At 51.0% G+C, this 21953-nt stretch overlaps 1 protein-coding gene across 2 annotated transcripts in view; it reads left to right on the top strand.

Moving 5' to 3' along the window:
* Nucleotides 1-19110, top strand: part of TAB1 (TGF-beta activated kinase 1 (MAP3K7) binding protein 1) — a 35556-nt gene extending 16446 nt beyond the window's left edge. The window contains exons 2-12 of one of the 2 annotated variants that reach the window (XM_053585995.1): nucleotides 3749-3885; nucleotides 4229-4382; nucleotides 5540-5626; nucleotides 6052-6190; nucleotides 7016-7129; nucleotides 7807-7918; nucleotides 11016-11160; nucleotides 13479-13701; nucleotides 15116-15272; nucleotides 17166-17399; nucleotides 17591-19110. In XM_053585995.1, the coding sequence (XP_053441970.1) occupies nucleotides 3749-3885; nucleotides 4229-4382; nucleotides 5540-5626; nucleotides 6052-6190; nucleotides 7016-7129; nucleotides 7807-7918; nucleotides 11016-11160; nucleotides 13479-13701; nucleotides 15116-15272; nucleotides 17166-17373 (1476 nt within the window). In that variant the 3' untranslated portion in view covers nucleotides 17374-17399; nucleotides 17591-19110. Of the gene's footprint in view, nucleotides 1-3748; nucleotides 3886-4228; nucleotides 4383-5539; nucleotides 5627-6051; nucleotides 6191-7015; nucleotides 7130-7806; nucleotides 7919-11015; nucleotides 11161-13478; nucleotides 13702-15115; nucleotides 15273-17165 lie in introns of both variants that reach the window. The other variant, XM_053585994.1, reaches the window with a different exon arrangement.
* The last annotated feature ends 2843 nt before the right edge of the window (nucleotides 19111-21953 follow it).

Raw genomic sequence — 21953 nt, 5'->3', positions numbered from 1 at the left:
CCAGGCATAGTAGCTCACACCTGTAATCCCAGTACTTTGGGAGTCTGAGGCGGGAGGATTACTTGAGCTCAGAAGTTCAAGGCTTGTCTGAACGAGAGTGAGACCCCGACTTATGAAAAAAATGGTAAAACCCAGGCGCTGCATTGAGCACCTGTAATCTCAGCGGCTTCTGAGGCTGAGGCAGCAGGATTCCACAGCTGGAGTCTGAGGTTGCAGTGAGCTATGACGCCATTGCACTCTGCTCAGGGCATAGGATAGAACTCTGTCTTGACAAAAAAAAATAATAATAATGATAAATAAATAAATAAATATGAGCATATGATTAAATAGACACCACCAGAGAGGATATGTGAATGGTAAATAAGCACATGAAAAGATGCTCAGCATCATTAGCTATTAGAGCGGTACAAGTTAAAGGTGTGATGAAATACCTCTACATACCTCTTACAGTATATAAACTGAAGACCCTAAAGGCCGGTACCACATGGTGGAAAGGATGAGGAGCAATTGGAACTCCTGTGCATTGCTGCTGGGGATACAAGTGGTATAACCACTCTGGAAAACCGTTTGGCAGTTTCTTACAAAGTTAAACATATTTACCATATGACCCAGCACTCCCACTCCTGGGTATTTACTTTGGGGTCCTCAAACTAGGGCCTGTGGGCCACATGCAGCGGTGTGATTGTATTTGTTCCCGTTTTGTTTTATTACTTCAAAATAAGATATGTACAGTGTGCATAGGAATTTGTTCGTAGTTTTTTTTTTTTTTTTAACTATAGTCCGGCCCTCCAATGGTCTGAGGGACAGTGAACTGGCCCCTGTTTAAAAAGTTTGAGGACCCATGCTAGAGAAATGAAAAATTATGTTCACACAGAAATGGGAATGTTTAATCTCTTTATGATTGTAAAAAAACTATAAACAGGCTTAGCACCTGTAGCACAGTGGTTACGGCACTGGCCACATACACCCAGGCTGGCAGGTTCGAACTCAGCCTGGGCCAGCTAAACAACAACAACTGCAACAAAAAACAACAGCCAGACCTGGTGGCGGGTGCTGATAGTCCCAGCTACTTGGGAGGCTGAGGCAAGAGAATCACTTAAGCCCAAGAGTTTGAGGTTACTGTGAGCTGTGCTGCCACGACACTCTACCAAGGACGACATAGTGAGACTCTGTCTCAAAACAATAAATAAATAAATAAAAATTAAAAACTATAAACAGCCCAAATGTCCTTCAGTGGGTGAATCAGTAAACAGGCTAGCTGGGCTACATCCATACAGTGGAATCTTTATCTACATGAAGAGGGACAGCTACTGATGCGTCAAGTAACAGCTTGGGTGAATCTTAAAGGAGTAACACTAAGTAAAAGAAGCCAGTCTCTAGAGGTTCTGTACCATGTGGCTTTCTTGAAAAGGTAAAACAGGTATAGAACACGCTTAAGCAAGACTTAAAAAATAAAGACGTACTGTTCCTGACTCACAAAAAAAGAAAAAGAAAAGGTAAAACAGGTCAATGGAACCTCTTCTCCACCTTCTCCTTAGGGGAAAGGGTGACTTCAAAGGGGCAGCATAAGGGAATGTTTTGGGGTGATGGAACTGTTCTGTATCAGACTGTGGTGGTAGTTATGCAGATTTCCACATGTGTTAACATGAAATTGCACACCTAAGAAAGTCGGTTTTATTACAAATTAGTTTAGAAGTAAAACAAACTCTCATACCCTGCAGAAGTTGCTCCAAAGTGCAAAGTATAGAGAACTAAAGCACTAAAATGGGTAAAGACAGCACAAAAACAATTAAAATGAGAAAACTATACATAAAGTCCACTCCCTGTCAGTATGTAAGTAACAGAAGAAATTTGCCACAAAAGCTAACCACAGGCTTTTTACATGTCTGATTGCAAAAACCTGTTGAAATGGTTTTCACATCCTTTTTTGAAGACTTAACCACTAATTTGTAAGAAGTTGCACAAGTATCTATGTTTAATATTTCTTTTTTTTTTCTTCTTCCTTTCTTTCCTTTCCTTTTTTTTGAGAAAGAGTCTCACTTAGTCGCCCTGGGTGGTAGAGAACGCCATGGCATTATACCTCACAGCAACTCCTCAAACTCCTGGGTGCAAGCAATCTTCTTGTCTCAGCCTCCCAAGAAGCTGGGACTGCAGGTGCCTGCCCCAATGCCCAACTAATTTTTCTATTGTTAGTAGAGATGGGGTCTCGCTCTTGCTCAGGCTGATCTTGAACTTAGGAGCTCAGATGATCCAGAGTGCTAGGATTACAGGCATGAGCCACTGTGCCAGGCGTAATGTGTTTAATATTTAAATAAAACTTTTCATATGAATTTTCATTATTTTCCTTGAAATTGAACTTTGATTCTTCCAATTATTTTAGTTTGCTCAATTTCAACATGGTGGTTCTGGGACTACCCTAGTGAACAAGGCCTAGTTCTCAGGTGAGAGGCTAGATGTGGGACAAGCTTTCGGTGAGAAGCTGGGGATTGTACCTGGGCCTTTTAGCAGTGTCATTTCTGGGTGTTAAAAAAATAGATGCTCAAGGGTAACCTCAGGGAGATTTAGGAAATTCAGAATCTGTGTGTTTGGGCCAAGGCCTGGACAGCTGTGTGTGTCTACAGCTCTGCGGTGATTATGTTGAACAGCCTGTTTGAGATCCCATGGACTGGGAGCCAGACACAGACAGACAGGGGTGATGGAACTAGGGTGCAAGAGGCAGACACAAGAGGAGCACCTGCCAAACCTGGAGTGGGTCATCCTAAGGAAGACTTCCTGGAGGTGGTGACTCCTCAGCCAGGATATAGAAAATCACTAGAGAAGAAGGAGGGGGGTGTGGAGTGGGCTGCAAGCACTTGGGACTGGCAGGGAAGGATGAGGCAGGAGAGATGGGAGAGGATTCCAAGGCAGAGCGAGGAATGGGTGGAAGCCCTGTGCCAGGGTGAAGGACTGAGACTAGCTTATAAGTTGGAGATTCTGAAGGCCAGGTACATAGCCACCTGCATGTGAATCACCTGTTCGGAGCTGCCTACAATGCAGGTATCCTGGGCCCTACACAGGTCAGACTTTCTGCATGCTGGGGCCTGCCCAAGGGCTTCCTCTGTACTGTGCAATCAGAGCCACTTTGGTGGGAAATGGGGCCACCAAAGAGTAAGAGTTTGCTTCGTTTGTGTTTGTTTCACTGGTGTTTTGTAGCTTGGCTCCCTCCTGGAAACCATTGCCAAGCCTTGCATTTGGGAATGCTGTAGTCTTTTTCAGGGGAACCAGTTTGTGGACTAGCCATAAAAACAGCAAGCCAGCGGCAACCATTGCTCAGTGGGTAGGGCTTCAGCCTTATACTGAGGCTGGCGGGTTTGAACCCAGCCCGGGCCAGCTAAAACAACAATGACAACTGCAAAAAAAAAAAAAACATAGCTGGGCATTGTGGCAGACACCTGTGGTCCCAGCTGCTTGGGAGACTAAGGCAAGAAAATCACTTAAGCCCAAGAGTTTGAGGTTGCTGTGAGCTGTGATGCCTCGGCACTCTATGGAGGGCAACAGCTTGAGACTCTGTCTCAAAACAACAACAACAACAAAAAACCCCAGCAAGCTCTTCTGCAAGTGTCCCTTCATGCAAGCATCATTTTTTTCCAGAAGGAAATGGAACCCTTTGTGGGGTTCCAGGTCTGCTAGGTTTTTGTTGAAGTAGGTGAAGTGGGGTCTGCCCTTGGGAAGAGGTGGTGCCTGATGGTCTCTGATGTCCTTCCCTAAGGAGCAGCAGCCAAGCTGGACAGATGACCTGCCGCTCTGCCACCTCTCTGGAGTTGGCTCAGCTTCCAACCGCAGCTACTCTGCTGATGGCAAGGGCACCGAGACCCACCCGCCAGAGGACAACTGGCTCAAGTTCAGGTGTGCATGCCAGCATCGCTCTCCTGGACACAGGAAGTTGGTTTGCAAGCAAGGAAAGGCACCCATTTTGCTGCTGTCTTGTATGGGAATGAGATGTGACCTGTGGGAGTTGGCCTCCACTGCTTTCCCTTCTACAGCTAGACTTCAGACCAGTTAGGGTCCACTATAGTGGGAGGATAGGAGGCATCCAGAAGATTGTAGAGTGAAGCAGGGTGACCGGTGTGGGGTGGGAGGGGCACAGGGGACATGAAGTCACAGCTGCTGTATCTGCAGTCTCTCTACCGCCTCTCCTTCCACCTTTCTGAGCCTCTGTCTTAGGTCTCCTGCCCTTTCTGTCTGCCAGGAGTGAGAATAACTGCTTTCTGTATGGGGTCTTCAATGGCTATGATGGCAACCGGGTGACCAACTTTGTGGCCCAGCGTCTGTCCGCAGAGCTTCTACTGGGCCAGCTCAACACTGAGCACGCCGAGGCTGATGTGCGGCGCGTGCTGCTGCAGGTAATGGTGCTGCAGATGACGGGACCTGGCCAAATTGTGTCCCACACCCCATTCTCCTGGAATTTGGTCCCTGCAACTATTTGGTATTGCCAAGGTTGGCCTGAAGACTCTATTGGCTTCTTCTCTCCTGTTGGCTTCTTCACCCCTGTGGAGGAGTAGCTCTGGGAGCAGCTTCTAGAGCCAGGGGTTGCCCTTCCCTGGTCCAGGCCTTGGGGGTAGGCAGCAGGCCTTCTCGGCTGGCAGGGCTGGCTCTAAAGGGGATACTGCTGGGGGAAAGGGGATTTAGGGATGTGAATTTGGACAGAGGTATGCAGTTGGGGCAGGCAAAGCCTGAAATAAGGTCCCTTTTCCTCTGGGATTTGGTCCGGGCCTTGGCTTCTAGGGGCTGAAAGCATCCCTGGGCATTTGGAAAAAGACCTTGCCTTCCTGCCTCTGATAGGCTGCTGCCCTCACTGGCCAGTTCTGCCTTTCTGCTTGCTCCAGTTTGGGGCTTTTCTTCCTGGCACCCACATCTGGAGGTGCTTTGTTTTAGATGAGAGGGCGGATTTCCAGTTCTCGACCAACAGTGATCCCAGCCTCTTTCTGCCCTTCGTGGCCTCTGTGCTACCATGTCAGTGATTCTCAGCAGATCCCACACTAGGGGAAGGTGTCAGTGTCACCAATGTCCAGAGGCCAGCAGGATTTGACAGCAGCCTCCCTGGAAGAGGTAGTTATCATAGGAGCTGTCGTCGATCTGGCAGTTTCTCTGGGCAGGGTGCTGTGTAGAGGATGGCTCACCTTACTTTGCCCTCAGACCAACACTTACCTCCATCGCATAGATAAGGAGGCTGAGTGGCAGAGCTGGAGTTCACACCAGGTGGTCTGTTCCTGTGCTTGTGGCTTCTGGGTGGTCTGCTGCTTCTGATCCCTCTTTATGCCACCTGTGCAGTGTGCCCTCTTCCATGGGGGTGAGGGTCTTTTGTCAAAGACCTTGGTCTGCAGGAAGAAGCAGGTGCTTTGTAGCACCGGGTGGGGGACAGAAATGCTGTGTGTAAAGCTCCCATCATAGGAGGACCTGCAGCAAATACAGTGAATTTGATGCTGTCCTATTAATAGTATTTTTGAGCAGGTGACATTGGTGTTTTGATCAAGCCTTTGCCCTGTCCCCTGCCCCCCAGGCCTTTGATGTGGTGGAGAGAAGCTTCCTGGAGTCCATTGATGATGCCCTGGCTGAGAAGGCGAGCCTTCAGTCCCAGCTGCCGGAGGTGACACCCCAGCCCACATCCCAGGAGAAGCAAGTCAAGGCCTGCTTTTGCTTTTGCTGCCTTGTCACTTTCAGGCCATTGACATAAGTGGGCCAGAGCAGTAGGAGTTATGGGGGATGCTGGAGAGTGGCAATGTATTTGCCCTCACCCTCTGGGCACAGCTTCACCATGAGGTGCAGCAACCCCGACAGTGACAGGCATGAGGAAAGACCTTTCCAGGACCTGTGACTTGAATCAATCCACAGGCTGCTCACTCACCTGCTCACATCACCCCCCAGCCCTTGCAGAGCCAGCCTCTGAGTTCTGGTTCTCTGAGTTAGGTCATCTCCTGGCCTGGATCTGCAGCACAGGCTCAGCCTTGCTCGTGGGAGGTGGGAGAAGATCCTGAGGCCCATGCTGCTCTGACCTCTGATGATGGGTTCTAGGGTGTCCCTCAGCACCAGTTGCTACCTCAGTATCAGAAGATCCTTGAGAGACTCAAGGCTTTGGAGAGGGAGATTTCAGGCGGGGCCATGGCTGTTGTGGCGGTCCTTCTCAACAACAAGCTCTACGTCGCCAATGTCGGTGAGCTGCCCTCCTGTTGTGGGGAGTCTGGGGGAGAGGAGGTCAGCTTGAAGGCCAGTGTGTCATTTGGCCATGTGTTTTCCAGACACCTAGGTGCACCGAGAGCCTCTGAGGCTGTTGGGTGTGTTTCCTCATTCCACAGTAGTGCCTCAGCCACTGCTGGGAGGGAGAAAGGAGTTTCACGTGAGGCCTCTCACTGCCTGTGGCCCTGAGAGTCACAACCCATCTCTGAGTGGCCTCACTCAGTATCCCCGTAAACAGCTGCGGGAGGGGGTGGGTGACAGGAACATCGGGATTTGTGGGCGGAGGACAGGGAAGCAGAGAAGGCTACAGGGTGAGAGTTACTGCAGGAAGTCTGTAGCGGCCCCACCCTGAGGTCCCCCAACTCTTGCTCCTTTCCTTAAGATTTCAGTGTGGGAAAACTTCTAAAATACAAAATAATGGAGTGAGTATTATTTAATGAACTTTCCTCAACTCTTATCATCACCTCATAGCCAATCTTGCTTCATCTGTAGCCCTTTGTCCCCACATTATTTTGAAGCAAACCCAGACATTGTCATGTTATCCGTAAATATTTCAGTATATACCTCTAGAGAAAAGGTATTTTTTATTAAAATCATAATCCTATGATTACATTATAAAAGTTTAACCTAATTCCTTAATATCATCAACTGTCCCTGACTGGTGACTCTCCTCAGTGTTCTAAGCCTGTTTTGCTCTTTTGACGTCTATGTGTGAGATGCCTGCCTTTTCTCTCTGTCTTTTCTCTGTGTCCTATTTTTCCCTGTGCTTGGTCTTTGCTTAGCTGCTCAAATTCTGCTGCAGGTACAAACCGTGCTCTCTTATGCAAATCCACGGTGGATGGGCTTCAGGTAACACAGCTAAATGTGGACCACACCACAGAGAATGAGGATGAACTCTTCCGCCTTTCACAGCTGGGTGAGTGGGGAGAATGTGGGGTGGGGGGGTCACTGGGAGCAGGGCCTGACCCCTGTGGGCTTTCCCTAGGCCTTCCTTTGTTGGCTAGGTAGACAAGGTTGTGTAGCAGAGGGGCTGTGACCTTGGGCTCTGGGACTAGCCTGCCTGGGTTGGATCCCAGCTCAGTTGCTTGCTACTTGGTGACTGGAAGTTACTAAAATTTTCTGTGCCTCAGTTTCTTCATCTATTAGGAGGATAATAATAACCTACCTCAAGGTGGTGAGGCTCAAGAGTTGATTCCTGTAGAATACTTCCTAAAGTAATTAGCACATAGTCAGGACTCACTATTAAAGGTGGAGGCTAAGAAAGGCCAAAAAAGTCCTTTAATTCCAGCTGCCACAGTAGCCACTCCCTCCCTTTGAGGGGCCCATACAGCAGAGGGCAGCTTGCTGCTCAGTGCTGGCAGACCAAAGGTGGTGCTGGGCACTGCTAGAGTACCCACCAAGAGCTCTGGGCAGGGGGTGGTGTTCTGATGGGGTTGGGGACCAAGGACGCCGCCCTCCAGGTACCTTGGTGTTGTCTTCACATCCTCTTCAGTAGGTCTTCATTGCCTGGCTTTCACAAACATGTCCCTGTCCCCTTCTTTTTGTTCTTTGTGAACAAAAAATGGGATTGTTACATCCTTCCTCCTCTGACAGGTTTGGACACAGGAAAGATCAAGCAAATAGGGATCATCTGTGGGCAGGAGAGCACCAGGCGCATTGGGGACTATAAGGTCAAATACGGCTACACGGACATTGACCTGCTCAGGTAGGTGCCAGCTGTCCCCCACTCCCCATCATTTGTAAGACCAGAGGCCTGGGGTAGAAGCAGATTTTAGGCTCCAGGGTAGAGGTGGTGGTGAAGGAGTTCAGAGCCTAAAGAGACTTTTCCTCCCAGAGAGGTTGGTAGGGGGCAGGCCCTGGACTAGCAGGCCAGGAGTTGGGGTCCTGTCACGCCAGACTGGCAAAAGTTGGGTTGGGGCCCTGGGGAAAGCCAGGGACAGTAGCCAGTGCCCCAGGGGCTGGCAAGAGAAGCCAGAGTTGGCATGAAGTGCCTGGCATGGACAGAGACCAACAGGTCTCCCGTTGGCCTCCCAGAGGGCTAGGATTATAGGTGTGAGCCACCACACCTGGCCACCCAGTGTTGTCTATGACTGGGGCTGGGCACAGGTGTAAGACAAATTGGAATTTCCCTCCAAGGGTATTTCTGTGCTGGGAGTAACCCAAGTGCTTGTAGCAGCAAAATGAACAGTAATGATAATCATAAGCCTTTGTTGTGTGGAGGCTGTGCAAGGCGCCATACATACTTTCTGTTCCCTACTCAGGCCCACTGGGCACCATCACCACTGCAAAGGCATTTCATAAGAGGAAACTGAGGCATGGAGGCATGAGGTCACCTGTGCTGGTCAGAGGGCTAGTTATGGACTAAGGCAGACTCAAAGGCGGGTAGCCTGAATGTAGAGCCTATGTCCTTAACTGTTGGCTGACCTGTGTGTGAAATGGTGTTTTCGAAGTATGTGTGTGTACTTGGTGATGCCAGTCACGGCACTAAATGTCATCGCTAGAATAGAGCCCTGGAAGAATTGTGCCAAAGACCCCATCAGCAGAGGCCAGGCCTTGTGGCTTAAAAAGCACGGGTTAAAACTCCTTGCCCTTCCGATATTTAAACTATTGAATTTGGACCTTTTGTTCCTATTTTGTGGGGTCCTGTTTGCTTTATTGGAAAGTCAGCTGTGGTTTAAAATGCTTCAAACAGTGCATACTATGAGAAGTCTTCCACCCCAAGCCAGGACTCGCTCCCCAGGGGCTGCCTGTCCTCTGATCTCTGTGTGCACGCACATGGGCACACATGCATGCATGTGTGTGTGTTGCATGAAGTCTGCATCCTCAGGACACCCACAGATGCCCCACACCCTGCCCATGTCCTGCCTCTCCCTCTTGTTTTCTTCCTGCCCTCCAGTGGCATGTGAAGTAAGGGTTATTTTCTTTTTAAAAAAAATCTCGAGGTGGCCGGATGCAGTGGCTCACACCTATAATCCTAGCACTCTGGGAGGCCAAGGCAGTAAATTGCTGAGCTTACAGGTTTGAGACCAGCCTGAGTAAGAGCAAGATCCATCTCTAAAAATGGCTGGGCGTTGTGGCAGGCGGGTGCCTGTAGTCCCAACTACTTGGGAGGCTGAGACAAGAGAATCACTTGAGCCCAAGAGTTTGAGATTGCTGTGTGCTGTGATGCCACTGTACTCTACCAAGGCTGCCAAAGTGAGACTCTGTCTCAAAAAAAAAAAAAAAAAAACCCTCAAGATATGACTGACAAAAACTGCACACATATTTAATACATATGACTTGATGAATTGGGGTAAGTTCACAGGCACCTTGCTGTTGTTGGTGCCCATCCCTGGCTGGGCGTGGTAGATCACATCTATAATCCCAGCAATTTTGGGAGGCTAAGATGAAAGCATTGCTCGAAGGCAGGAGTTCAAGACCAGCCTGAGCAACACAGCCAGACCCTCTCTCTAAAAATCTGTTAGAAATTAGCTTTGTGTGGTAGCAGGCACCTGTAGTCCTAGGTACTGGGGAGGCTGAGGCAGGAGGACTGCTTGAGCCCAGAAGTTCAAGGCTGAAGTGAGCTATGATTATGCTATTGCTCCCTAGCCTGGACAACAGAGTGAGAGCCTGTCTCTAAAAAATAGTTAAAAAGGCGGTGCCTGTGGCTCAAGGAGTAGGGCGCCAGCCCCATATGCCGGAGATGGTGGGTTCAGACCCAGCCCCGGCCAAATACTGCAAAAAAAAAAGTTAAAAAACAAAAGATGCTCATCTCTCCATTCCTGCCTACCTGCTGTTGGGCGACATCATTCTTTGTAACTGTCAGTAGGATTCCAGCTGCTACTGATGTTTCCAGACTTTACTCGTACACATATTGGGTCTTTTTGACATTTGTGACTCTGATACCACATCAGTAAAAAATGATCCCCGTGCATGTAGAGAGTATGTCTGGGGTCTTAGCTGGCTTGGACACCTGTCTCAGAGGAGCCCAAGTGATAGTAAGAGTAGTGGTCTTTTATTCTTTTTTTTTTTTTTTTTTTTTTTTTTTGTGGTTTTTGGCCGGGGCTGGGTTTGAACCGGCCACCTCCGGCATATGGGACCGGCGCCCTACTCCTTGAGCCACAGGCGCCGCCCAGAGTAGTGGTCTTTTAAAAGATAACCTCTCGGGGCGGCGCCTGTGGCTCAGTGAGTAGGGCGCCGGCCCCATATGCCGAGGGTGGCGGGTTCAAACCCAGCCCCGGCCAAACTGCAACAAAAAAAAATAGCCGGGTGTTGTGGCGGGCGCCTGTAGTCCCAGCTGCTCAGGAGGCTGAGGCAAGAGAATCGCGTAAGCCCAAGAGTTAGAGGTTGCTGTGAGCCGTGTGACGCCAGGGCACTCTACCAGAGGGCGGTACAGTGAGACTCTGTCTCTACCAAAAAAAAAAAAAAAAAAAAAAAAAAAAAAAAAAGATAACCTCTCTCTCTCATCACTTCTCGGCCTTTTGGCTAAGATCATGTGTAAAAGGTAACCTCTTCCTCTTGGTGGCCCATGCCCTACCTTGCCACCACCCAGGATCTGTGGATAAGAGATACAAAACCATCAGAATCAGGCTTTCATGACCTTAGTCACCTGCCAATTTTTCTGGCTCCTCTGAGCTTTATTTTAGTAGGTATTATAAGAAGTTGGGTGTGTTTTCTGATTTTCTTTTTCTTCTATTTCTTTTCCTCTTGTCAGGTTATGTATTGTATTTTATGTTCTGGGTGTAGATTCCTCCCCTCAGCAGAATCAGCATCCACCTGGGGCCATTCCCAACAAAGCTCTTCCCTTCACTCTCTCCTCATAGTGCTGCCAAGTCCAAACCAATCATTGCAGAGCCAGAAATCCATGGTGCACAACCACTGGATGGGGTTACCGGCTTCCTGGTGCTGATGTCTGAAGGGCTGTATAAAGCCCTGGAGGCAGCCCATGGGCCTGGGCAGGCCAACCAGGTAAGCTGGGCCTAGGTGAACCAGGGGCTGCAGAGCATGGCTGACCTGCTGGCCACCCAGAGCTCTGATTCCTAAGTTCTATCTCTGGGTTCAAAGCTAAGTGGGGCAGCTCACTCCTGTAATCCCACTCTTTGGGAGGCCAAGGCAGGAGGCCAGGAGTTCGAGACAAGCCTGGGCAATACGGTGAGGCCCCAGCTCTATAAAAAATAACTCTGGGAGAAGGAAAAGCCCTGTGTTCTGAAAACACCCACTTAGCCCAAAGCTTTGCTCATTCTAGGCTTGAAGCACTGTCAGTCCCTAGGGTCTAAGCGAGGCCTACAGGGAAGGTTTCCACGGGCACAGTATTGCTCTAGGACCTCCAGGAAGGGGCCTGGCCCAGGAGGAAAGCCCAGAAAGGGGTGTGGCCTGCTGCAGAGAGCACTGGCCAGGGCCTAGTCCTGTACTCCATCACTTCTTGCCTAGGGCTTCACTCCCCTCTGAGAGGCATATAACGTGTGGTATAATCCCAGCTCCACAGTGGTGACGGTGACATCTACCTTGGTGGGTGTGTGGTAGGGTCAGGTGTGCTAACCATAGGTCCCCAGCCGGTGAGAGCTGCTTATTTTTCCTACACCTGGTAGTATACACAGCAGGCAGTTGTCACCAGCACATGACCTGGGGACAGTCACCGTATGGATGGTTTTGAGGGAAAGCTGCCTTTATCTGACCTCGGATTGCAGGGTGGCTAAAATAAGTTCAGATTATATTCTTCTGTCTGTGCTTTTTAGAGGAAGATAACCTTTTCTTTTTTGTCCTTTTAAATTAAAGACCATGAAGAAAAAGTGCTTACCTATGCCCTGATCCCATGTTGAGTTTTCCACCTGTTTATCTTATCATCCCTTCTAACAGACTTGTAACACTTAACGCAGGGGGTTCAGGAGCTTATTCCCATGTAGGTTGGGAACTTGGGGCCCTGGGGGTTCAGGGTCTTGCCTGAGGTGACATAGTTGGTTAGGGATAAACCTGAGCCCCTTCCCCACATCCAGGTCATTTTCTCTCAGCTGCACCTGCTCTCCTTCTCTAAGAGACTAGACCACCCATCATATAGACTCAGAGTACGGTCTGAGTGGTTTTGTTTCTAATATTTTTGTCGATGTGATTTTTTTTCTTCCTTTTTTTTCCTTTTTTTTTTGAGACAGACCCTCAAGCTGTCACCCTGGGTAGAGTGCCGTGGCATCTTAGCTCACAGCAACCTCCAACTCCTGGGCTTAAGCGATTCTCTTGCCTCAGCCTCCCAAGTAGCTGGGACTACAGGCGTCCGCCACAACGCCCAGCTATTTTTTGGTCGTAGCCGTCATTGTTGTTTGGCAGGCCCCGGGCTGGATTTGAATCCGCCAGCTCAGGTGTATGTGGCTGGCGCTTTAGCCACTTGAGCCACAGGCACTGAGCCACCTTTTTTTTTTCTTTTTTGGTCTTCATGATAGAATTATCCAGCGGCTTCTACTAAGTTCTAGAATACAGATAACCTAACTTACGATGGTTCAATGTAGGATTTTTCAACTTTATGATGGTGTGAAAGTTGTGTGCATTCAGTAGAAAACGTACTTTAAGTGCCCATCAATCTGGGTACTTAAGGCATAAAAAAACATTCTGTTTTTTACTTACAGTCCTATATTCAGTACACTACATGAGATATTCAGTGCTTTATTATAAAATAGATTCTGTGTTAGTTGTGTTAGTCGTTAGCCCACTATAGGCTAATATCCGTGTTCTGAGCATAGGCTAGGCCAAGCTGTAGTGTTCATCGGCTGAGGTGTACCAACTACACTTTCAACTTAAGTTGTTTGCAACTTATGATGGGTTTATTAAGGTATAGCCCCATCCTAAGTCAAGGAACATCTTTATGCTAGACAGTGACCACTCTGAGGACAGGGACCATGTCTTCATCCTGTACCCCCAGAATGAATTCCTCCTAAAATCCCTGACATATTATAGCCTACAATAATAAAGCCTAATAACAATGCCATGTGGTGTGCAGAGTGCTCATACATCCATTATGCTATTTAATCCCCATAGTAACTCAGTGAAGTGGACATTATCCCCATTTTTGAAGCTAATAATTGGAGAGATTGCAAGTTGTTATATCTTTTCTAATGAAAAAGTTCTAGAAAGATTATCCTGAATACCTTGAAAAACTCAGATTTCAAGTTTGGTTGGCTAGGACTTCCTCCACCTGCTGGGCCAGTGGGATATCCCTGAGTCTCCTGATTGAGGGGTCTGGGGCCAGAGTTCCAGGCTATCTCTTGTTCCTCACCAGCATCTTGTTCTCCTTTCCTCAGGAGATCGCTGCCATGATTGACACTGAGTTTGCCAAGCAGACCTCCCTGGATGCAGTGGCCCAGGCTGTGGTTGACCGGGTGAGGCGCATCCATGGAGACACCTTTGCCAGTGGTGGGGAGCGTGCCAAGTTCTGCCCACGGCACGAGGACATGACCCTGCTGGTGAGGAACTTCGGCTACCCACTGGGTGAAATGAGCCAGCCCACACCAACGCCAGCCCCAGGTAGGTGTGCCATGCAGACAGGATGCCTTTAGGGGCTGTAGCTGGGTGCAGAGTGGCCGAGGTAGTGGCCTTGCTGCCTGGCATGGAGGTGGAGAAGGAGAACTGGCTTCGAGTGCTTATAATCCAGGCACTCTAACTTTCAGCCTTTCTGATCTGGGTACTGATCTTTGCCTTTTGTCTGTAAAATGAAGATAAAACTACCTAATTTTCCTCCTAAAGACCTGAATGTGTGAGCAAGCAATTTGCAGAGCCACAAGGCCACCAGTTGGGGGCCTACTATGTGCCAGGTGCATTAGCTGTGTTATTTTCTCATCAGCAACCCCGAGACAGGTGGCACCCCCTTTTTCAGAAGAAGAAACTGAGAATCAATAAAGAAGAGGCCTAGCTGAGGTTGGGCATGTGGACAGATGGTCAGGCCCTAAAGCCTGGTTCTGCCTCTGGCCACAGTTGGGGAATAGAGAGTGATACTTTACTTTCTTTCTTTCTTTTTTTTTTTTTGAGACGGACGTCACCCTTGTTAGAGTGCCATGGTGTTAGAGCTCACAGCAACCTCAAACTCTTGGGCTTAAGCAAATGATTCTCTTGCCTCAGCCTCACGAATAGCAGGGACTACAGGCTCCTGTCACAACGCCCGGCTATTTTTTTGTTGCAGTTTTCTTTGTGTAGCTAGCCTGGGCCAGGTTTGAACCCACCAGCCCCGGTGTATGTGGCCGCCGCCTAACCACTGAGCTATGGCCTCTGAGCCAATACTTTACTCTCTACTTTTTATTTTTTCTTCACCGTACAACTCACACACAGATTTTCTGCTGTTTTAATTCTTAAACCAAGTTACTGGGGAAAAATGGTGACTGTTTTTTGTTGTGCTCCCTCCAGAGCTGCTCAATGTTAGGACCTTCAGATCCTGAGGCTGCTGTTCTTTTCCTTTTTTAAACAAGCAAACCTTAGAGCCCAAGTGTCCCCAGATGGGTTTGTTCTCCTGTGGACACCGGGGTTACTGGAGTTTCTCTGGCTTGTTGTTATTGCAACCATATTTTTATTGGGTCAACCTCAACTAGGAGCAAACTTATCCTCTGGATTAAAGCATCCGTGGGAAGTTGGGCAGTAACCCTTTCATTGAGGTGACTTGAGCACTGATTCTGTTCCTGTTCTGGGCAATAACAGGCTTTCCTGCTGAAAGGGGATCTTGGCCTGGCTGGTAGAGTCTCTGCCAAGGACCACTCCTCTTGAGCTGTCTCAAGGGACAGGAGGTCATACTGGAGCGTAGGGACCCGTGCAGGGACAGGCATGACCACCACCCACGCTCTCAGCTCTCAGACACCACCCCTGTCAGGATTGAAGCAGCTGTGCTCCCGGTCCGGCTTCCTCCCTCAGCCACTGCCTATGCCTACTGCTGTCTTTCCCCCCCAAACTGCAGGGGGACGTGTGTACCCTGTGTCCGTGCCTTACTCAAGCGCCCAGAGCACCAGCAAGACCAGTGTGACCCTCTCTCTCGTCATGCCCTCCCAGAGCCAGATGGTTAATGGGGCTCCCAGTGCCCCCACCTTGGATGAAGCCACCCCTACCCTCACCAAGTAAGTCTCATGCCCCGCTCTCACCCCATGTTGTGTCCTGGGATCAGCCCTGGGGTACCTGAACAGAAATGGCCATGGAGCCAAGTCCTGTGGCTGAGTAATCATGGGGGAGATGCCCTGGGGTGTGTGTCTCCCAAATCCCCCTACTCCATTTTGGTAAGGGTGGCCTCCCTAGAAGCAGGGGCAGGAAGGCTCAGTCCTACTGAGCTGTTGCAGCCTGGGATGGGCTAGAGGCTTGGGGGCAGGGTGGGGACAAGTGGGGTGTCCAGACAGGCAGATGATGGTGACAACCTACTGTTTCTATTTACTCGTAGGCCCCCATAACTAGTTTTCATTCAACAGGAAGTTCCTCTTGTTCTTTTCTCCCATTTGGGAGTGTGTGATGTAGGATGGCCTTCCTGCAGTATCTGTGCTTGGGGGACATTGTTTGGCCTATACTGTCTTGTCCCATGCTCTCGGACTGTAATATTCTATTTTAGCTTTGAAGTGAGTTTAGTTTAAGGCCTGGGTGGGGGTCGGGGGAGAGATGGGGGCATAGCTTGAGGGGTGTGGGCAGAGCTCCACCCCCCACAGACCTGCCTGACAGGTCTGGAGTCTCCCCCACTCCTTCACTTCTGTGGAATGCACAGCCTCCACCCCCCACACCAGGGGACCAGGATCTGGTTTCCACATTCCAGCCCTGCATAGAATAATAGAGATGCCACACCCAGCCCACACGAGGACGGTGAGGATGGAGCTGAGCAGGATGTGGCTAATTAGAACCCTGGGGAGGAGTGGCCCTGTTTGCCTCCGCCTCTCCAGGGGCCTGCCTCTCTCCCTGCCCTTGTATTGTTGCTGCTAACAATGCAGCTGCCAATGGCCTGGAAGGGCCTGCCAGGCAGCCGAGCAAGTTCAGTGGGCATCTTGGGTGCAGGAGGGGGTGGTGGCCTCCCCACCACCCCGCGAGGCTGCCCAAAGGAAGCTGCCAGCTGTGTCCACAAAGCAGAATGTGGCTGTTGTGGCCCCAGGCAAGTTCCTTGTCCTCTCCCTGTAACCCCTGCTCTCATCAGCCTCTTCCCTCCCTCTAGCATCTGAGCAGTCAGCAGTGTGGCCCTGCCATGGGCTGGCCAGTGCTGGTGCTGGGCAGGACTAACAGGCAGTTCCTGGTTCTTCCACTCTATGCTCTGTGACAGCTCGCTGGGGCCTGTCCCCAGTGGCCTAAGGGGGTAATTTTTTTTTTGAAAGAAGACACCCTGCCAACGTGTGATGAGTGCAGTGTGGGTCAGGACAGGCCGAGAGACTAGAATGAATGCTTGGTGGCTTGGCGCTGCCCAGCACCCCTTCCTCTGGCCACAGAGTGTTCCATGTCTATACTGTCCACACAGTAGCCACTGACCACCTGTGGTTATTAAGCATTTGAACCAAGTGTTCTATTTTATTTAACTTAATTTAAGCAGCCACATGCAGCTGCCTTTAAAAATGCATTTATCTTTTGTTCTTGTTTTTTGAGGCAGAGTCTTATTCCGTTGCCCAGACTAGAGTGCTAGGCCGTCATTCCTCATAGCAACTTCCATCTCCTAGGCTCAAGTGATCCTCCTGCCTCAGCCTCCCAAGTACTTGGGACTACAGACGCCTGCCACTATGTCTGGCTAGCTTTCTTATTTTTAGTAGAGATGGGGTCTTGCTCTTGCTCAGGCTGATCTCGAACTCCTGAGGTCAGGCAATCCACCCACCTCAACCTTCCAAAGTGCTAGGATTACCCACAGTGTCCAGCTACAGGCCGGCTCTTATGGTCGTCTTTCCCAGAAAGGTCTACTGTCCAAGGGGCTGGTAGAGGCAGGGTTGTCCCCAGGTGGGAGTCAAAGCCCCCTTGACCTAGCTGCCCCTGACTGACCCCCTCCTGTCATCCCACAGCCAGAGCCCAACCCTGACCCTGCAGTCCACCAACACACACACCCAAAGCAGCAGCTCCAGCTCTGACGGGGGCCTCTTCCGCTCCCGGCCTGCCCACTCTCTCCCACCTGGCGAGGACGGCCGAGTCGAGCCCTATGTGGACTTTGCTGAGTTTTATCGCCTCTGGAGTGTGGACCATGGCGAGCAGAGCGTGATGACGGCACCATAGCACAGCCAGGAAGTGCAGCCTAAGCAGTGCGTGGCATGGGGATGAGGGGTCCAGTGGTGGGGTAGGACAGGGATTAGCCTCTTCTTGACATTTGCCTATGCCACAGTGGCCAGTGGGTTCCCTGTCTCCAGCCTGCATCTGACTGTCCCATAGCTCATGGGGCTTAGAGAGTGGGAACGCAGACTGGACCTGAGTTCTGCACCTTATCACTGCACAGGAGGCCACACCCACCCCAGCAGCCTCAGTGAGGACCATCATAGTTTCTGAGAACAGGGGACCCAAGCGAGGAGCTCTGGCCAGCCTGCAGGCCCCCCTGAAGGGCTTTCTGCAGTGCGTGGCAGAATGGGAAGAAGTGGTGCCGTGAACCCCAACTGCCATGAGCCCAGCAGACGCTGTTCTCAAGGCTTCCCACCACTGCCTCCTCTGGAAAAGCCCATGGCTGCTGCAAGTGCCCCTTGCCTCTGGGAGGTGGTTTCCTTTCTCCAGCCTCTCAGCCTGTGCTCCTAGATCCCAAGTGGAAACCCAGGTCGGTGTCCACACTTGTCCCTGGGCCCTATTCCTGGACCTGCCCTAGTTGTCAGCAGTGAGGGCCCAGGAAGACGAAGGGAGCTCGGGTAAGAGAAGCCTTGTTCCTGGAGCTGTCAAAGGAGAGTGGGCCAGGCACCTGGGCTTCCCCAGGGGTGGGCATGCCCTGTCTGAACTGCGGCAGTGGCTACTCTTGTTAGGCCCTGACTCAGGGTAAGCTGGCTCCTGCCTGGAGCTTCCCATGCTGGTTCTAAGGAGGACCAGCAGCAGGGGAGCAACTGAGTGGACAGTTTTTTCCACAGCTGATGAGCCTCTGTTGGCTGCTGGGTAGTAAGCAGGGCTCCAAGCCAGACAGTAGAGCCTCCCTTGAAAGAAGAATGGAAAGTAGCTCCAAGAGAGAAGAAATTTACTGAGACGCAGTGCTCTGGGAGGCCAAAGGCTTTAGGGATGTGCACTATTCCTGCAAACACACAGGGAAGAGTCAGGCTGGGCGAAGGCCTGAGTTAGAATATTTCACACATGTTCTCTGCCTTCAGGGACCAGGGTGCTACCAGGGCTGTGAGTTGGGATTGCCTCTCCTGTGTTCAGAGGAGGGAGCAGCCCAGAGGCTTGCACCTTGCGCAAACCTGTGGCCATTTCGGCAGTATCCAGGGCCTCACTGGGTTCTGCTGCCCCTCCTGGCCTCCCTCCCTCAGGAGGCCCCAGATGGAGCTCACCAGGGAGTGGCCAGTGCTGCTGTGTGGCCCCCAGTGTGCATAGTCTCTGAAAAGTCAAAGGCCTATCCCAAACCCCCTGCCGGCTCTGTGGCCCAGGAATCCACTTCCCTGAAGCCCAGTGCAGTGCCAGGGGGAGGCAGGAATGCCACAGCATGCCTTGATGCCCCCTCTGCTCTGAGACCATATCTGTCCTGCAGGTGAGTGGATTTAAAGTTAGTCACAGAGGCTTGGGAAGTAAGGGAATTCTCTTCTGAGAATATCTCTATGATGCTGTTTGGTCTGTGGAAACAGAATCACTTTCTTAATGCAATAGAGAAGGAATAAATGGTGGTATTACACGAAGTGTTGATGGTGGTGTTGCTTCTGTCTTCTGTTACAGCCTAGGAGATGGGTGCCTCCCTGCTCACTGCCCTAGAGGTTGTTGAGCCACAGGTAGCAGGCTTCTAAGTGTCAGGGCTGACTCCAGGCCACTGTGCTACAGTCCATGCTGTTGCCCTCACAGCATAGGGGAAAGCATGCCTCACCCCTGCTCCCCGCCCACCTAGGTCATGCCCACCTGAATAAGGTGACACAGATTTGCCTGCCTCAAGCCAGGTCCACCAGCTGTGGGTGGTGGCAGGGCTGTTGTGCTGCCCCACCCCCACCTGAGCAAGAGCCCAGGGTCTTGGCATGAGTGGTTCTGTGGCCACCCAGTGCTCAGGTCACCAGGGCAGCGGTCTTGCCCTCTTGCTAGCTAGTTTGCTTTATTTGGTTTTATTTTGTGACGGATTTTCTATAAATACTAGTCACAGAGTGCCTCTTCCTGCTTCTGGGACTTAAGAACTCATCCTTCTAAAAAGAGCATCTGCAGCAGAACCGAAGCTGCATCTGCAGAGGAACAAAGCCAAGCTCTGTCTGGCACGGCCTGGGGGCCCCGGATGCCCCTCCACTCCCTGCTGCAGGGCTCTGCCTGCAGAGTGTCCTTTCAGGATCTGTTCCCTCTTGGCTTCCACAGCTGTCTGGTTGGAGGTCCTAATGACCACCATAGCCCTGGAACACTCAAGGTACAGCGTCAGCCCAGCCACCTGAGAGATGTGGTGAGTAGCTGAGGTATAGATGGGCTCAGGCACAGTCCTGGTCACATGGCCACTGGCCACCCCAAGCTTTCTTTTTTGGGGGCATCAAGAGTCTCACTCTGTGGCCCAGGCTAGTGTGCTGTGACATCAGTCTCATACTCCTAAGTTCAAGGATCTTCCTGCCCCAGCCTCCGAAGTAGCTGGGACTACAGGCGCCTACCATCACACCCACTGCTATTTCCATTTTTTGTTTTATTTTATTTATTTATTTGCAGTTTTTGGCCAGGGCTGGGTTTGAACCCACCCCCTCTGGCACATGGGGCCGGTGCCCTACTCTTTTGAGCCACAAGTGCCACCCCTGCTATTTCCATTTTTAATCAAGACAGTGTCTCATTCTTGCTCAGGCTGGTCTTGAACTCCTGAGTTCCAGGTATTCTCCCATAATGGCCTCCCAGAGTGCTGGGATTACAGTCTGGAACCAGGCCCTGTTGGTCTTGTCCCCTATCCCCGGCATTGATCATTTAGCTGCATTTGAGCCTGTCTCCTGGGGAAATGGAGACAAGAGAGACACTGTTTCGGGCCCTGAGTTCCCATTAGTGGAGCAAGGGGGAGTGGTTTGAGAACTTAAGAAAAGGCCAAGGGTCAAAACAAGAATCGAGAGCCAGTGTGGCCAGGTGGAGCTCTGTGGACAGGGATAGGTCACTGCATGCCACCCATTTCCACAACAGTGTTTGACACAGGGCAGGCTGCTGGTGCAGGGTTATGGATCCTCCCCAGCCTTGTCCAGCTTCTGTAGCCTTGATGGAGAAAACACTCGATTCCTCCGAGGCTTCTCCAGACAGAGCCAAGTCCTCCAGACTCCACCTGGTCCTCATAAACCCCCTTGTCCCAGGTCTGTCCTGGTCTGGTGAGCCAGCTACAGGGCCACAAAGCAGGCTGCCCAAAAATACCCTTATTGGGTGGTCCCCACCAGTCCTGGTGGTGGCAGCAGGACCTGTTTGGAGTGACCCCAGACTGCTCTGACTTTGATAGGCAGAGAACCTGATAGTGCTCTTGGCACAGCTGGTTCCTTCTTGTCCCTCAGATCTCAGCACAAATGCTGCCTCCAGAGAGAGGCCTGCCTGGCCCCCATGCCACCCACTGCCCACCTACCTCTTCAGTTTTCGCCACAGAAACTTCCAGTGTGACCTTTCCTGTTCCTTTATCTGTGTTGCTCCTCGCCCACAAAGAGACCTCCTCCACAAGCAAGGGGCTCTGTCTCTCTATTCCCCTGGGTCATGGCCCCAGGGGAGGGCCAGTGCACAGGGGTCCCTCACACAACTGTTGAATGAGTGAAGGAATGAGGAAATAGTTGACCTTGGACGAGTTACTTAGGCTGGGCCTTGGTTCTTTCATGTACGAGATGAAGGTCGTACATATCTGAGTCGCCATAGCTATGGGAAGTAAAAGCTACCTTGTCCTGCCAATGTGGAAACTGGGCCAACATAGGTCACAATAGCATTAGCTGAGATCTCCACCCCCACCGCACACACTGAAGGTATGGGTATGGTGAAGGGGCCAAGGCCGGCCCAGGCCCCCGTGTGAGCAGGTGCTAAGTCAGCATTTCCTGCAACTTCTAGAACCCAGATGTTGGGCAGTGGGTGTGGTTCTTGTCTGTTCTCACCAGAGGTACAGAGGAGGCCCTGGGCCAGGCTCTGGAACATTTCCTCTGACAAGGGCATCTTTCATGATTCTTCTTTCTGGGCCCCCTGTTTTGAAATCACACAAAGATGCAGCTCTCTGCCAATCTCGACAGGCTCAACATGAGCACATGCTTTGTGCCCACATGGAGGTGATGTCAGCCTAGAGCAGAGACAGGCACTTGACATTTCCACGGGCTGCGGCCTCCTGGGAACAGACCCACTATCTGGCAGCTGGCTTTCAGAAATACTGACACCAATCACAGACTCCATTCCTGCCTTCAGAGACCCCCAGCAGGGTCAGAGGACCTCAGGCTGTGAGGACCAGTTGCCTAACCCAGCTCTTTCTTGCCCTGGTCTTCCTGAGTCACAGAGGGCCCCTGCCAGAGGCAGGGGTGGGCCTTAGAGCCCCATGGCTGGTTTCCATGTGCACCATGATTAAGCGGCACAATGGTGCTGAGCTCAAGAACCTCCTATGGCTCCAGCCTTCTCCCTCCTGGCACTTCATGGGAGTCACTGGTGTGCCCCCTCACCACTCTCTGGACGCTCCTTCAGGCATCTAAGTGGCCCAGACCAGCCCTGGGAAGTGGTTAAGGAGGGTAGTG

The sequence above is a fragment of the Nycticebus coucang genome, chromosome 3, assembly GCF_027406575.1.
Source record: "Nycticebus coucang isolate mNycCou1 chromosome 3, mNycCou1.pri, whole genome shotgun sequence".
In the NCBI taxonomy this organism is placed as follows: domain Eukaryota; kingdom Metazoa; phylum Chordata; class Mammalia; order Primates; family Lorisidae; genus Nycticebus; species Nycticebus coucang.
This window is presented reverse-complemented; position numbering and strand designations above follow the sequence as displayed.